The sequence below is a fragment of the Phacochoerus africanus genome, chromosome 6, assembly GCF_016906955.1.
Source record: "Phacochoerus africanus isolate WHEZ1 chromosome 6, ROS_Pafr_v1, whole genome shotgun sequence".
NCBI classification, from domain to species: Eukaryota; Metazoa; Chordata; class Mammalia; order Artiodactyla; family Suidae; genus Phacochoerus; species Phacochoerus africanus.
The window spans coordinates 83,204,657-83,222,962 of NC_062549.1; the positions used below are offsets into that span (position 1 = coordinate 83,204,657).

The following is an 18,306-nucleotide window of genomic DNA, read 5'->3' on the forward strand; positions in this document are numbered from 1 at the left end:
TATGATAACTAGAATCTTTTAAATGGATCAGTTTTTATATCCATTATAAAACTGTTATAGGAAGAGATTTCAAAGTTGGCATAAAAGCCAAAAGTAGAAATCGGCTTACACTGAAAATAATTTGTATAGGCCAAGGAGGCCCTATTTGCATAATACCACCTAGGATAATTTAGCCCACAAAATACTGTTAGATCATAATTAAAACGAAATGCTATGAAAAAGTGAGAGAAAGCTTGGTTTATGCATTGCAATAAAACTATGGATGGATGGGCATAGCGCATCTCCTGTTGCACGCACCCTGTTGCTCGTCAAGTGACATGGATCCGAGCTGTTTGTTAACCACAGAAGAAGGAGAATCTGAAACAAAAATGAGATTTCAACTTAAAAGTAAGCAGCAGAAAACTGCACAGCAATGTCATGATCATCTCTAAGCTTAAGAAACAAATGTATAAGGGTGGGGAATAGAAGTAAGTACTGTGGTGTGTTTCCCAAGCAGTGAGTAAGCAGGGCCATGTGCTTAAGATATGTTATTCCAGGCAAGCATTTAGCAATTTTGAGAATGAGTTCAGAAAATATTCTTCTACTTCCATGCATACAACTTTTATCAAATTCTTTTAGCACAAGCACAAAGTGCGAGGTAGATAAAAGAGGAACAGGGTATCTTCTTCACTAAAAAGAAGATTCTTTGTCCTTCTCAAACCCTCTCTCCAGCTCCTTAAAATGGCTTTTGTTTTGGATTGGAGGAGTCAAAGCATGAAATGAGATGCTCACTACATTGTGCTAGAAGTTATCCTGAGCTAAAAAAAAAAGAGGTCAAGTGAAGACATTAGACAAAGAAAATGATTTATAAGGGAAATATTCAATGAAGTAATTACCATTACAGAAACACAGATCATGTTTAAAACTCAATGGTATATGGTGCATACTAAAACTGTACTATGAAGACTAAGGTTTCTTTAGGTGCCTGGTGAGAAAAGGAAAAGAGAGGCAAGGAGAAGGCTCATGGTCTCAGCTTCATGCCTTCCACCTTGGCTTCAAATAGAACATCTTATTTTTATCCGATTGATTCACTGAGTTTCTATGTAAACGACTTTGTTTTATAAAGAAATGGGTTCTACTGTTTGAAAAACACTGGTATAAAGGAAGTCTGCATGATAAAATGGAAAAAGCATCTAACTAGAGTTACTAAGTGTTGATTCTAACACTGGTTTTGACAATAATTAGCTATATGACATAGGGTAAGTCACAATATTTTTAAGCCTAAGCTTCTCCTTCCTTCCTGGTCATCCTAGGGGCCTAGTAACTAGGGCACTAGAGAACAGAAGGAGGGGCCTACCATTCCTGGCTTGGGTTCCAGTGTCTTAAAAGAGCTACAGGAAAAGGGTAAATGTGCATAGCAAACATAGCTCTCCACTAAATACAAGAATAATTCCTGGTTTCTAATATTCTATGCTCGGATTCTTAGCAATCATTGTTAATAAAACAAAAACTCTGCACTTTTGGCTGGTCACTCTCTATTCATGTTGACACATGATTCCCCCAAAGGCAAATATATTGAGTTAACAGTGTCCTTAATTCAATAGCTGAGAATTTTTTAAGATAGCCCTGATTCTTAAGAAATTTCATACCACTTTATTGCTTCAATTTGTACATTTAAAAGTCTGAATGCTGCTACCAGTGTATCAATTTTGATTTATCTACCTTCTGAGATAACCAGTTTGCTCAAAGATTTTGTATTACTAGATTCTGATAAAGCATGATCATTACATAAATAGCTTTTACTTATCTTTACTTATCACCTCTTCATCAGAACATTCAGCTCAACAATTTTGTACTAAACAAAAAAGTAGGAATGGTAGTATTTTCATCAGTTCCCTTATCTAGCCATGCTTTACGTTCTTTTATAAGCCTTCTAAAATATCCATTTCAGAGTTAAATACAACATTCCTACGTATGTTCTTTGAGAAAAAGAGATAAATTGGTCTTTAGGGAAAAACAAAATTATATTCTTTGAAGTAAGAAAAACAATAAAAATGTGAGTCACAGTGAAATAAATATTGGAAAATACTCTGAGAAAGTCTCTTACAAAGTGTTTTTCATCCCTTTGGATCCGTTACACATTTCATTGTACTCTCATTAAGAACCCTCAGAAGGAGTTCCCATCGTGGCACAGTGGTTAACGAATCTGACTAGGAACCATTAGGTTGCAGGTTTGATCCCTGGCCTCGCTCAGTGGGTTAAGGATCTGGTGTTGCCCTGAGCTGTGGTGTAGGCTGCAGACGCGGCTCAGATCCAGTGTTGCTGTGGCTCTGGCGAAGGCCGGTGGCTACAGCTCCAATTAGACCCCTAGCCTGGGAACCTCCCTGTGCTGTGAGTACAGCCCTACAAGACAGGGGGGAAAAAAAAAAAAAGAACCCTCAGAAAACTATCAACTCTCCAAGTGATTGTTCTTCAAATATTTAATTTTTTCATGAATATTGTGAAATGTACAAATCTTATGAAATAAAGTGCATCTTATATAGTTTTTAAATAAAATTTAGGAAAGAGTAAGTCTCTTAAAAATCACGTTAGTAAAGAATCTAGAATGCTGTCATCTACACAAAATTCTGTATTATCAAACTGTTGAAGTATTTAAAATATTAACAAAGTTTAGGTCAATAATAAACAGAAAGATAATATTAAACTAAAAGGGTTTTTCCCTTTTGGTTTTACAGTCTGTCATATAGATTCTGTATATCCGGGGATTATCTGTCATTCTTCCTATGCTGAAGACCAATCTATAAGAAGTATTCCCTCTTGATCATTGCTTCCATTCTATTTCAAATCTGGGGTACCATGTAACTGTTTTTGGAAGGATTATTTTCCTGTCACATAAACATTTGAAGTAAAATGTCTTTATATCACTAGACAGTCACCAGAATACATATAATTTCAAACTTACAGAAATATTTCCAAACATTAACACAATAATGAATGGAATATCTAATATTTAAAAAAAACCCAAGCATTGGTTCAGGACTTATTGCTTCAGTTGTTTGCAAACTCTACTCCATCTCTCTGTAAAATATCTTCTAGAAAGCACTATCACAAAATAAAAGTCTGACTATATGGTCCAATGATAATTTATTACAAATGCAATATGGTTAATCAGTTTATTGGAAGTGTTTACAATTTTTACTACTTTTAGGCAGAGCTTCCTTGCCTGCCTGCTTGCATCTCTCACAAGCATCCTATCCTAATAAATCTATTTCTTGCCTATCAAAAAAATAAATAAAATTTTTACCATTTTTAAAGTATACATAATCTTTAAGCAAAAGCTCATTCAGTACTAAGCTCAAGGTGCCTCACGGCTAATTACTGTAAATTTCCAAAAACTTTTGTATTTTAGTTTTGAGAAAATTCTTTAGCCCCTTGACATCCAAACTTTGTCAACTATAGAAAAAAATAGCAAGGTCTCTTTAGCCAGACTCCCTGGGTTCAAATCTGGCTTTTCCACTCAGTAATATCATAGCTGTGGGCAGGTTATTTAACGTCTCTAAGTCTCTGTTTCTCCATCTATAGAATGGGAATAATTACACTATTTACCACACACTGTCCTTGTGAAGATTTAGTGAGATAATCTATGTAAACTACTCAGGTATCACATAGGAAGAAAAAGTCAAACAAATAATGTTGTTAATTAGTTGCTTGTTTTTCAGAAACATGGTACTTAATGAAAAATAATGACAGGAAGTTGTTCTGAAAAACATGGAGCATATTCCCATATTTAAAGTTCTAAGAGACTCATCACTGTTTTGCTTAGGACCCTATCATTCAAAGTAGTCAAGAAGTATCTGCAAAATTAGGCCCAAATCACATCTGATTTATTAACTGCTTATGTCATAAAGACTAAAAACATGAGTCAATCGCATCTATTTCATTAGTGCTATATGTGACACATCCTAGACACTGTGGGGAACTGGATGTTGAATAGAGCCTGCTTTCACAGGATCGGGTAAGTGCTGATTTTTTCCAATATGGCTCAGTTTTGAAAAGCCCTTTTTCAAAAAATATTCACAATGTTTTATACCCTTTTGGGGTATAAAGATTACTTCTTTTTCTTTTCCAATTGGCAAAACCGTGCCATAAAGTGAAAAAACAGTTCCTACCTGACACCCTCTCTAGGCTGGCTCCATGCTCCAGTGGGGCTCTGTGGTGGTTGGGCCAGTACCAGCAGACTCCACAGGGTGTTGTCACTCTGAGCAGGAGCCAGCAACCCATGACTTCAGGGGACCTGAAATGGAAAAAAAGAGTTGGGTTTAAAATCAGCCATATGCTGAATGCCTTTGCCACAGCTGTTTACGGCATTCATATGATAAGCACACATACAGCTCATTCAAAACCCAGAGTGCATGGCCTTAATAATATGAGGACATTTTAAGGTAGTAAGTTAAAGATACTATAATTAAAATAGTTCGTTATTATGTGTACTACTCTATATAGAAGTATAAAAACTTCATACAGTATTCGCTACCTTACGCCACCTCTATGAATTATGGCAGGCCACACTTTCTAAATAAATCAGTAATTGGGAAAGACAATTTCAGAGGCATAAAGCCAGGGACAAGAACTCATCCAGTCTAACAACCTAGACAGTAATCTGATGAAAGCAAATTCATCTCTGTGATTTTTCTTAAGGCTAGAAATAAGTTGTGATTCATTTCCTAAAAGCCTAGGGGGAAAAAAATGCCCTTTTTAAATAAAGTGAAAATATTTTGAGGTAATATATAGTGTGTTTGAAAAATAAAAATTTTGAAAGTTAGCTATGAATAATTATCATTTATAGGTGTCAAAATTCTTTTAGACCAGTGGTTTTCAAAACGTGCTTCAGGGAGCAGAGGTGGCAAGAGGCACAAACAGTTGGGTTGTCATTTCTTAACTCTATATTAAATCACAACAGTGTCACTTTTATATATTTTATATTAGAACTTACTCATGGAATCCTGATTTCACAGCTGAAAAAATGGGGTGGAGGGAACACTTTAAATATATCCTAACATCTATCTTATACAGCTCATTTTAAACAGCATTTGGTACCTTGGAATAATGTTTCAGTTTTTAATTGCCAAGAAATACTGGAATTTGGCCTCTTCCCATTTGATACCCTCAAATGTATATTATTTCTACAAAATGACTTGATGGTTTGATCCTATTTTCCTACAGAAATGAGGTATTGTAGATTCATTTTACACTTAGCCTTTCACAGAAGATTTTCCTGAGTCCTATATTTTGAAAAAAAAGAATAAAATATCTGCCAGGCAATGTAATCATTCAGAAATTCTACACTTGCTAACATTTCTTGGTTTCCAAATCACATTAACGTCTCCTTTGAATAACATACACCTAAAACGCTTAAAGAGGTGAGAAGATGATAGAAATATCATTTACTGAGGGTATCATCACTTGCTGGGGATACTGTATAATGATACAACGGGAAAATGTGTTATGAGAATTGTACCCTCTTATATTGTTAAAAAGTTATAATCCAGAATGTTAATTTTTGTGCTACCCTCACTGATGATTTTATTAGTAGCATCTAAACATGAGCAAATGGATCAATTACTGTCCATAATACACATAAATAAAATTATCTTTATATATCATGAAATATAACAAAATGTTTTGCCAATTGTTATTCAAATAAAACCTATCTCCCTGTTGAATTTCATAAATTTAATTACTATTCTGTATTTTTATAATTTGAATGTTCTGAAATGAAGAATTTTGCATTAGATCAACTCATCTTTTCTTGTCCATTTACTAAATGGCCAAAATACATAGACTTTATTAGCTGTCCTTTGTAAACAAATAAAACATTATTTAACTGCTGTTAAAGTTTTTAAATACCTGATAGTGTTTCTGACATGTGAGGACAGAATAAGATAAAAATAGCACTAACAAATGAACCCAGGGCATGTTACAGATTAGGCTTTCTAGGGTCTCTTATGAAGGCTATGATAAAAGCATATGGTATAAATGAAGTACTTCACCTTGTAGGTGAAGGTAGCAACATACATTGAGTGACAGCACTAAAGGCCACTCAGTATTGGTCCACATGGAGAGCCTCAGGGGCCCAATATGTTGTTTAATAACAAAACTAAAATAACATGTTTTTCAACTTCAAAACCAAGAAGTGTTTAACTCAACTGTGGCTTTTTAAAGATCACCACAAAAAGACTAATTGCCAAACTAGATACCATTTAATAAGAATTATGCTCAGATGTTGGAAAACATCATTTTATTTTACAGAGACCATAGAATCACCCTAAAGCTTTCCGATTCTAAAAAGAACTTGCTTCAATTCAAATTGATGAACTGGACATAAAGACTGAGTGTCAACAGTTTCTTAAAATCCACAATGTACATTTCTCTACTGATACTGTAAACAGTTTTGTTTTACATTCAAATTCACTTTAATACTTGGTTGTTATCTGCTAAATTTCAGTATTTTAAAAATATTTATACACATAAGGACATTTTATCTTCCCTCTTTTTGTTTTATATGTTGAATATTTTTACTTTTAAAACCCTTGAGCTAGTGCTGAATACATAGCACAAAATCATAGTAAAATGTCTTATTAAATGTCACTTCTGTAAGCTAAGTCAAACTCTCATGTCAGTTATAAGTATCAGAAAAGATTTCTTTACATTAAAAAAAAGTCAGAGAAGAGTTCCCGTTGTGGCTCAGTGATTAACGAATCTGACTAGAAACATGAGGTTATGGGTTCAATCCCTGGCCTTGCTCAGTGGGTTAAGGACCCGGCGTTGCCGTGAGCTGTGGTGTAAGTGGTAGACACAGCTCGGATCCCATGTTGCTGTGGTTCTGGCGTAGGCCAGCAGCTACAGCTCCAATTAGACCCCTAGCCTGGGAACCTCCACATGCCACGCGAGTGGCCCTAGAAAAAGCAAAAAACAAAAAAAAAAAAAAAAAACAAAACAAAAAGTCAGAGACATCTTTGCTTAACTGATATTCCCTCTATTGATAGAATATTAAATAAAAAAAATCAGATCCACAATTTGTTCCAAATATCACACCTATAATGCAGTTATTTAAATCTATTTGTATTTCACCATGGTATTATATAATACGCTTTTGTTATCAAAGCACTTAGTGGAGGCTGTCCAGTTTTACTAATACACAAGTTAATTCCAAGTAATTTAATCAGTTTACGAAGTAATTAAGCCCTAAGTTATAACTCATTAGGGTGGCAAAACTAAATCTAGCACAGTAGTGTAATCTTATTAGTATGAGAACCCAGAGACAATCTAATTCCTAAACAAAGGTTTGTAGTACCTACTATAATACCTATAGTACAGAACATATAGTATTTTATCCCATCTTGAAAGAATTAAGTTGACAGATTATTTTATGCTATTTTTCACAAATTCTTTGAACAAATATTTATTGAGCATCATGAGCTTTTTGGCCATTAAAAATACTGGGCCACTAAAATACTCAATGAAAAAAAGAGTGGCACAGATTATCACTGTCTTTTCAGAGTTTTATAGCATAAGAACAGGAACATAAGACTAGAATATTTCTGCTACCCTATATTCATAAAGTTGATGATGTGTAGGAGGAATAAATAAGTATTAAAATTTCTGAAATAGGAGTTCCCGTCGTGGTGCAGTGGTTAACGAATCCGACTAGGAACCATGAGGTTGCAGGTTCGGTCCCTGCCCTTGCTCAATGGGTTAACGATCCGGCGTTGCCGTGAGCTGTGGTGTAGGTTGCAGACACGGCTCGGATCCTGCGTTGCTGTGGCTCTGGCGTAGGCGGGTGGCTACAGCTCCAATTAGACCCCTAGCCTGGGAACCTCCATATGCCACAGGATCGGCCCAAGAAATAGCAAAAAGACAAAAAAAAAAAATTTTCTGAAATAATTACAGAAGGGAATGATTGATTCAGCATGCTAGTATGGCCAAACAACATTAGAATTCTAAAATCTAGCATTACTAGGTTTATATGAGACTAGAAACAGTGGTTAACTTTCAAAGCAAAAAAAAAAAAGAAGAAGTAGGAGTCATACGCATGGATATCATTTCAGCATATAGGGAATTTCAAGAGAAATATCAATGCCGGCTCTAAATACACTAGATTATTAGATAGTAGCTCATTTGCCATAAAAGTAATTAATAAATATTTGCTCTTATCTAAAATTACAAATAAAATAATGATTTTTTTATATTCATCTCTCTAGCAAGTGCTGCCGCCAGTTTGTCCTTCTAGCCATGTGATGATAAATTTTACCATATGCAAGAAAGGGAGGGAAAAGCTGCAAGCGCATCAGCTCTCTTTGGAAGGGGAAAAGGGAAGCCTCTTATTACACAGCAGCAATGCTAAAACCAACTCTACCAGCTGCTTAAGGACACTTGACATTAATAACCTGAAGCCTGAGGGTCCTGTGAAGAGCCCTCATGAGAAGACTGATGAGAAGTGGAAGGCTGTTTCTGGGTACGCGCAGCGAGCTCCTGCTGCCTCTGCTGCTCAGCCTTCTTAAGCCTCAGTTGTTGCAGGCGCTTACGGAGCAAAGCTATCTCAGGCCCTCTTAGAAATTCTAACACAGATAGGAAAAGAAATGTGAACAGATAGTAATAACATAGAAAATAGTAAGAATCTGATTACACATTAAAGAGAGATGGGTATATAAATAAAACACACATCACACAGAGGAGTACTAAACACAAAGCTACTCATAAAAAATTACTGGTCATTAAATTACAATAAATGATACACACACACCCAAATGCTTGTTTACCTATGATGAGTTAGACATATAGAGTTCTCTAAGAATATTTAAGTAACAGAATGAAAACAAAATCTTTCATAAGCAAAACACTTATAAGTGAACATTCCTAATTTCATTTCTTTTTATAATACTAAGAAAAACTAAAAAATATCAGGTATCCCACCTAATCTATACATAAAAAACTCCTTTACTAATTTCAATCAAATAATTAAAATTATGAAAAAGTTATGCATTTGGAAACAATTCTTGGAATTTATTAAGAAAGCCCTTTAAAAAGTAAAAGATATATTTTTCAGCTAAAATGTTTCTTTTTATGTTAGAATTATCATTTACTTTTTCTTTTAAGCTGAAAAATATTTACATAATCTTTAATATTTTCTTAAACTTTATCTGAAGCAGTGCTCATAGATACAACATAACATGAAATTTTGCAGAGATTACTGACTGCCTGCTATGTAGGAGCCATTGTTTTAGCCTTTGGGGAGAAAAAAGTTCCTACTCATTTGGAGTTTATGTTCTGAGAGGAAAACAGACATCAGTGAACATATATAGATATATGTAATATCCATGTATGTATGTGTAGTGTCAAGGGGGATAACTGCTTTGAAGTAAATTGGGCAAAGTAAGGTAGGGGGGATGGAGGTAATGGGGATGTGGTGGTTGTTTTATGTATGGTCAATATGGAAGGCTTCTCATAAGATGATTTCTGAACAAAGACCTCAAAGATATGAAGGAGTAAACCACACGGAATATCTAGAGGTAGAGTGTTTCAAGGGGAGGAAGGAGCAAGTACAAATGTTCAGAGGGGCAAGTGTATCTGGAGGTGGGAGATGTATTACCAGTAATGGAAGAAGAATTTGCTGATAGTTCAGATGTAGAATGATCCCAAAGTTTTTGGTGTAAATAACAGTAAAATAGGGTTGCCATTTATTGCAACAGGGAAGAATGGAGAAGGAACAAGTAGCAGTAGAGGGAAGACAACTTACAGATATCCAACTGGAGAAACTGAGTAGGGACTGACTTTAACAGTCTAAAATTCATCAATAAATCTGGATGCCACTGATGATGTTACTTTCAGCCACTTTGAGAATAAGTCTTAGAACTGAACTCTGGTACATTTCTGTGATTAAGAGAAGGAAGAACAGGAAGAGTAAGGAGAAGCCAGTGAGGAGGCTGGAAAAATGAGTGAGCCGAGTTCTGTAGGCTCAGTGATGAAAGTGTGTCAAGAAGGATAAAGTAAGCAGTTATGTCCAATGCTGCTGATAAAATGAAAAAGATACTGAGAACTAATCACACACAAGACCTTGACAAGAGCCATTTCAGTGAAATCACAGGAGCCAAAACCTTACAAGAGAAAGGGGAGGCAATTAAGTAGAGGGACAAAACATATATCCTTTTTTTTTTGTTTGTTTTTTTAGGGCCACACCCACAACATATGCAGGTTTCCAGGCAAGGGGTCCAAACAGAGCTGTAAGTGCCAGCCTACACCACAGCCACAGCAATGCGGGATCTGAGCCACATCTGTGATTCACACCATGGTTCACAGCAATGCAGATCTTTTAACCCACTGAGTGAGGCCAGGGATGGAACTCGTGTCCTCATGGATACTAGTTGGGTTTGTTGCTGCTGAGCCACAATGGGAACTCCAAAGTACATACACTTTCCCTAGGAGTGTTGCTGCTAACGGAGAACAGAGAAATAGGATGATTGTTGGTGGGAGAATAAAGAGCCAAGGGAGGTTTGTTTCAGTGTGGGGGATAACAGACACGTGTGTATGGTGAGGGACAATGTTTAATTAGGAGGAGAAAGAAAGACGATGAAATGGGCAAATGCAGCAACTATGTCCTTGAGTACATCAAGGGAGATGAGCTGCAGTAGATAAGGGGAGGAATTGGGTTTAGGCAAATGCATAACCAAAAGGGAGGCAGAATATAAGGGCAGAGATTCAATAGCTATAGATTTGACAGAGGGAGCACATGAAATTTCTCTCAGTGACACTGACAGCAAATTATACAACCTTTAAATAATTTTCAGCCTTTTTTACATAGATTATAAAAGTGAAAATTTTGGTTTACTGTTTCAGAACCAATCATGCCAGAGACACTAATCTCTTGTTATCATGCCCTATATTTATAAAGAATTTTATTCAATTGGCAATTAAGATTTAACAATGCAAGTATCATCATAGTCCTTCATTGCTAGTTCCCACTAGAAAATTCTCCAGTACCAAGTAGGATAGTATTCATTAATAAATAAATTGTGATGCTCAATAGTATAGTGCCTTCTTTTTACGTCTATACATATACCATAGTCATTGTCAGCATAATAGTAAGACTTTTAGCAATATAAAATAAAGCACTGTTATACAGCCATAAAGTGTTTGTCACTTTATACTTCAAAAGAAATTACTATACAGAGAGAGATTATAGGTATGTCAAGTTTTGTTAAAAATACTGAAAAAACATCACAAAAAAATTCACTCTACTTCACTGTTGTTTCAAATGCTCTCTCTTTCACTGCCAAATGTTTTATGGGGATATGAGTCTCCACCCTAGACCCATTAGGTGACTGGCAAATCAAAAGCAGGCTTTCTTTAAGTACAAGTAGTGATTCTTTGTAACTTGGAAAATTAATATTTAGTTATGATAATGTCATGAACCATTAATTTAATGCTTCTAGTGTTTTTCAAAGATGAATTTTTGTTTGCTTACTTGTAAGGCTGGTTGTATGTAGCCCCCTGATTCCAGTTTTTTAAAAAATGAGGCTAGGGAAAGAAATCATCACACAGCTAACTAGGAAAGGCAAATACTGAATTAAAAATTCCCAGGAGATACACCAGACTAAACAAATAATTCTGCTGGCAGTATGAAATATTCCAGGCACATAAGATACATACACATTACATCCTTTTAAAAAATGTATAAACAAAAATATACTGTATATGAATAAATGCTTGGAGAAATAGTTTTTTGACAACATTAGCCAAAATTAAAAGTGAATACAATGAATACTTTTGGGCTGAATATTAAAAACAGTAACAAAAAATTATCAACAATGAGTCAGGAGCTGCTAACAGGAAATTTGTACTTTCATCTCCTGAAACTACTAACCCTATTCTTGTTTTCTTCTTAAAGACTCCAGGCTAGTCTCCACAATGGCAATTCCTACTGATATAAAAGAACAATAATCTACAGCTGATCTAACAAAGATCCATTTGGTTCTAACTTTAAGTCCTATCTCTCTTCTAATACATAGGATCTTTTGTCCTGGACTCTGGATTATTTTTATATCTAATTTGTTAGCACTCTACCTGCTTGCTATCAACTGTCCTCTACTCCTAACTTGCTCCTTTGTCCAGGTGATTCTTATGTATTTTTTTTCTCCTAGAACTGGTAACTCTTTTACTGACTTCCAAGTTCTTTGATCTCTTCTTTAGTTTCCCCAGAGTGGTCATTAGCATAATATTTCCACTTATTTCTAAGCTATAAATTGCCTATACTTTATCTGACTAGACTCTGATCCTATTTAAGGAAACTCTAAACTAAATATCTGGGCTTTGAAAGGTTTGCTTTTCTATGATATACAACAGAGTTCTTACTTTCCCAGGAATTTTTCTACAGAGCTCAATTTGGCTATAAAGATTCTGATAGACCTAAATAAATGTGTAAATCTGAGCAGACACAATAATTTGTATATAAGCAGAAATACATGCATAAGCTATATTATATACTATCATAAAAAAACTCAATGCTCATGGTCTGAGTGGTCCATTAACTGGACCACATGGATCCTTTAGGTGACTCACTTCTCAAGGCAAGTTCCCCCTATACATTGAATTTTGCAGGTACTGATATTCCCATTCAATCAAAAGACACTACCTCTCTAATCAAATTCTTTTATGTAGATTAAAATAAGACCAAAGCAGGTAATTAAGCTATAACATGATGGAATGACTGCTACATTTAACCCTCTCTTATTATAAGAAGCTCCTTACCATGGGGAAAAAATTACAAAAACATAGGAAATGAAGATACTTTCAGGCTTAGTTTCAGAAACAACTAAATGTAATGTCTAATAGGCATTAGTGAGAAAAAAAAATATTTTATAGTTACTATGAAATACTTGCTATAAATAGAATTTAGTTTCAAATGGACTATGTGAATCAAAATTCAAGAAAATGAAGGGTGAGGTAAAAATTAAAAAAAAAAGAATCAACTGACTTCAGAATCTACTTGAGTATATTCATTTTCCTAATTCAGCTATAAAACCCAAAGCCAACTCTGTAGCCCCTTTAGACACACTATTCTTCACATATGCATTTTATAATATTTGCCTCCCTGTAGCTCCACTTTTTTCCTACCTATATTTGTCTGTCCTGGTTTCATCATTTATAAAAATTATTTTAAGTATTTTTGTAAATTATCATAAAATATTTCTGGAATGATGTAAGGAAAAATATCTACTCAGTCTTGTGTGGTCTGGACAGCCAAAGGCACATAATAGATCCAAAGCCAATAAATGACTGGATATCCATTCACAGCATCTCCCCTAGACAGCATCTCCCCTAGACAGCATCAAATCTGGGGAGACTACTGGAAATATCCAGAACAAATGAAATGTAACTGAAACTGTAAAAACTATTATATAGCTTATACTAGCCTAAACATAACAATCTTAACAGTATGTCTGAAGAGTGACTATTACTGGGAGGAAAAAGAGGCTTCCATAGAACAGGATAGAAAATGTCTATGTCTTTATGAGAGCAAATTCTAAAAAGAGAATATAAGTCATCAACAAATCAATAAAAGTAAAATACTTACAAATTCTAATACGTGCTTTTCAGGAAATACAGGGCTATATAAAAGAGAATAAAATTTTAAGGCAGGTAGGAAAGGAAGACGAATATATCTAGGGTCGTTATAAGACTTCCCTTGGGTGACACATGCACTGAGAACCATGAAAAGGAAAAAAGCCAGGGTAAGAGCTTCTCTGGTACACAGATTAATAAGTACAAATGCTCAGACTCAGAAAGAATGAGATAGGAGAAAACTTGCCACATTGAAGGAACTGAAGGAAAACCAGCACAGCTGGAGTGTAATGATGATTAGGAACTGAGAAAGTGGTATGAAATGAGGCTAAAGAGGCAAGCAAGGGCCTGGCCATGTTAGGTTCTTCTAGGTCCACAGTAAGGAGTTTGAGCTTTTTCCTTTTGTATTTATATTTCTAACTGCAAAGTTATATAGTTTGATTTAACATTTTAAAATACTCATCCTGGCTACTGCATGGAGAATAAATTATAAGGGAGCAAGAGTAAATGAAGGGAGATCAAAAGGTGTACCACAATGATGTGAGATGGAAAGAAGTAGAACATACTTTAGATACAGAACCAACAGGATTGCTGATGGTTTGGGTGTGGAAATCAAGGAATCAATAACTCATTGGCTGTTAAAACAAGCAAATGGGAAGTAATTAAAATTTACTAAGGTATGAAATGACCAAGATGAAACATATCAGTGAAATGGGAAAGGTAGGAGGATAAATTGTTTCAATTTGGACACATTAAACGTAAGATGCCTGAAGACAAAGAAAAAGAAATGTCAAATAAACAGTTGAACAAAGGAATCTTTAACCCAAGTAGAAGATCAGACTATCAATATACATTTGGGAGTCAACTTAGAGGAGCCATTAAATGCTTATGGGAATTGATGCAATTAACCAGAGATAGAATGCTTGTAGGGAAGAGAACACAGACTAAGGGGTCCTATCTACTAAAATACTGAGAAGTAATGATAGAACAAGAAACTTAAAAAATGGTTACTGAAAACCAGCCAGAGTTGGTAATAAGAGTAAAAGGGCAAAAGTGGCGTCACAAATGCCAAAAAAGGAAAGTGTTTCAGGAAAGAAGTGACAGACTGTGTTAAAAACAACTGGGTTAAAAAAAATCTAGTAACACATATGAGCAATATCACACAGTATTTGTCTTCCTCTGTCTGACATTTTCCTCACTTTTAATAGTGGTTGCCTTTGAGGAGAAAGAACCCCAGTGGGTGGAGAGGGGATTTAATTTACCTTTTGTACTTTTCCATAGTTTGAATTTTATAACCTTAAACAAATATGACTTTTAAAAATTTCCAACACAGTTAAAAAAAAAAATCTTCGGAGTTCCCGTCGTGGCGCAGTGGTTAACGAATCCGACTAGGAACCATGAGGTTGTGGGTTCGATCCCTGCCCTTGCTCAATGGGTTAACGATCCGGCGTTGCCGTGAGCTGTGGTGTAGGTCACAGACGCGGCTCGGATCCTGCGTTGCTGTGGCTCTGGTGTAGGCGGGTGGCTACAGCTCCAATTCGACCCCTAGCCTGGGAACCTCCATATGCCGTGGGAGCGGCCCAAGAAATAGCAAAAAAAAAAAAAAAAAAATCTAGTAACAAAGAAGAATACTTTTTTTTTTTTTTTTAGGGCCGCACCCGTGGCATATGGAGATTCCCAGGCTAGGGCTAATTGGAGCCACAGCTGCCAGCCTACACCACAACCACAGAAATGCCAGATCCGAGCCACGTCTGCAACCTACACCACAGCTCACGGCAACACTGGATCATTTACCCACTGAGCAAGGCCAGGGATCAAACCTGCAACCTCATGGTTCCTAGTCGGATTCGTTTCCGCTGCGCCACAACAGGAACTCCACAAAGAATACTCTAAATTAGGTAAAACGGAAGTCACTGATGACTTTGACAAAAAGTTTCAGTGAAAACGGAGGGTGAAAGGCAGATTGGAGTTTGCTGATAAGTAAGTGGGAGATGAGGGAATTTCCTGGTGGTCCAGTGGTTAAGACTCAGTGCTTTCACCACTGAAGCCCAGGTTCAATTCCTAGTTTGTGAACTGAGGTCCAACATCAAGCTGCTGCATGACATGAAAAATGGTAAGAAAATGGAGACAATATATGTAAAAGACAGAAGATAATAACAGAGCATGTTTGAGGAAGAAAGGAAAAACTCAGCAGAAAGGTGAGCAATGCAGGAAAAGGAGCAAAGTCCTAGAGAAGTTGGAAAGAGATGGGAACTGCACTGGCTAGCCTTTTTTAGGAGCAGACACACTTCTTCCCCAAATGTGACTGCTTCTGTCACAGACAATGTGAATACAGTTGGGAGATTTGAAAGTAGGAAAGTGAATGCTTCCCACCCCCCACTGTGAATGAAAGAAGGTTATCACCTGAGGGGTGGGATGAGAGTAAAGGATGGTGCAAAAAGCTTGAGAGAAATGAAGGTGAGAATGAGACATTTTGACCAGTTGTTGAGCAACAGTGTTCAAGACTGCTCTGATACAGTGTTGAGTACCCAGTGAAATCTGTGGTCATTTTTCCACTAATATTCGGTGACTCAACTGCAGACTGAGAAAAGGCAAATAATTAGGTTCAATCAGAGATGGAGTTTTGCCAGGCAAGTCTTCACAGCACTGTTATCCCTCTCCTTCATGCCAGCAAAACTGACAGAGGAAATGCAAGGGACATGAACTGAAGATACATTTACATACAGAGATATGCACAGCAAGGCAAGAAGTATCCTTTTTCATTTTCTCTATCTCTATGCAAGGCAATAATAGAAATCATGGCTCTAATAGGACACTCCACCTACATGTAAAATTCCTATTATGTACAAATCCATCTGGACTTAGAAGTGAATAAAAGATTGAGAGAAAAACAAAACATAAAAAACATTAAGTCCTTACTGTTAAAATGCTAAACTCTGGGATTATGAAAGGCCTATTCCTACTGTCAAAACATTGGCAGACATAATCTTTGGATGCTATATGTTCCTTAATAGCAATACTATCTTGGTAACATGGAAATATTCCAATTTTCCATAGTTTAGTCAACCAAAGTTCTTTTTATAACCTACTAGGTAAAAGTATTTCCTTACTTCCTTGGGAAAATTTTTAGGCAAAAGTGCCAAGTAATGTTCAAACAATATTATGTGATCATCACCAAAAAAAAAAAAAATGCTTTTTTTCTATTTCAATGATTCAATGACTACTGTATCTAATTCTTACGTCAAATACTTCTTAAAAATTTAGTAACCTGAAATGTAATATTAAAATGTCTTAAGTATCTATAACAAAAAGAAAAAAAGAACCTCCAAACTAAGTAGGTTACTTAGAAATGTTTTGGAGAAACAACTGGAATTAGTTAAGATTCAGTAGAATGTGAACATGAGCTAGGGAATCCTCTTGCTAAATTTTGATCAACTTATAGTTGATCAAAATCTTTAAGATTATTCCCAAGAATGCAATCACTTTAAAAAGTCTTTATTTTTAACAATTTTACATGCTTTGAAAAGCAAACTTTTAACTGAGTCCCAACTTACCAAACCCTAAAAAATATTTATTTTCTCATAACTCAAAATTCTATGTCAATTAGCGTGTGGAAAACCTAATGTTATGGCTCATCCTTAGGTTATTATTATAGGTAAGTTATACACAAGTATTAACAGTTACATAATTGACTGTAGCTTCTATTCCCGTAGAAACTGAAAATTAATTACCAAAAATGGAATACATACCGATAAAAAAATACTTAAATTAAAACACCTCATGTTTGGTGATTTGGCATCAGATTTCAGAGAAGCAAGAATAAAGTGACAACTTGGCAGTTAAACTGTTAGGAATTTTTTTATAGGATTTAGCTTAGGCCTGCCAACTGTATCTTTAGTTGCAAATATTTTTGATTATATGTTGAATAAAATACTTCCTTGGAAAAAAACCAAAGAAAGATATGAATAAACAGCTTATTGTTTATTATAAATAAATAAAAACAGTTAAAATGCCAAGTAAACTACAGACATACCTGCTAAAAATTACTGATGTAAATACTAGTACATCTCACAGCTGGGGTGAAGTTTGAACATGAGGAATTATAATATTGAAAGGAAACTGTATTTTAACAGAATTTAGGAGTTGATTTTTTTCACTAATATCAAATACCAAAACAGTAAGGATTTGTAAAAAGAATTTTTTTTCATGTAAATACAGGGGAAACATTCTTGTGGTAAATTGTATATATTGTTGACAAGAGATCACATAAAATGCACCATAAAGAATGTATTAAAAATACTTCATGATTTGAGGAAAAATAATAAAAAAATATAAACACAAGTGGGACTAATAATAATCAGGGCTATATTTTCACTATCACTTTAATACAGACTTACAACCAAGTAAGTCTAAGAGAGATATTTTGGACTATAATGGTCTATATAAAACTAACTTAAGTGCATTAAACTATATCAAAAGACTATTTGCTGGTACTTACATCATTTAAAGAACTGTCTTATGTAAACTGAAGATTCCTGCTATTTGTTAAAATTCATGCAAGTTAGGCACACTTGAATTTTGTTTTTAAGTTACACATTCACATATTACATGTCATTTTGATCATTTATTACAGCAAGAACAAGCTGATGTGATTTAGTATCTTTCAAAATAGCTCATAAAGAAATTTTCATTATTAGAAATCATCAGAAA

General features: G+C 35.2%; 1 protein-coding gene across 1 annotated transcript in view; it reads right to left on the reverse strand.

The window, feature by feature from the left end:
* Positions 1 to 18,306, reverse strand: part of DCAF6 (DDB1 and CUL4 associated factor 6) — a 165,152-nt gene that overhangs the window by 60,284 nt on the left and 86,562 nt on the right. The window contains 2 exon segments of the mRNA XM_047783996.1: positions 298 to 357; positions 8,427 to 8,597. Of these exon segments, the coding sequence (XP_047639952.1) occupies positions 298 to 357; positions 8,427 to 8,597 (231 nt within the window).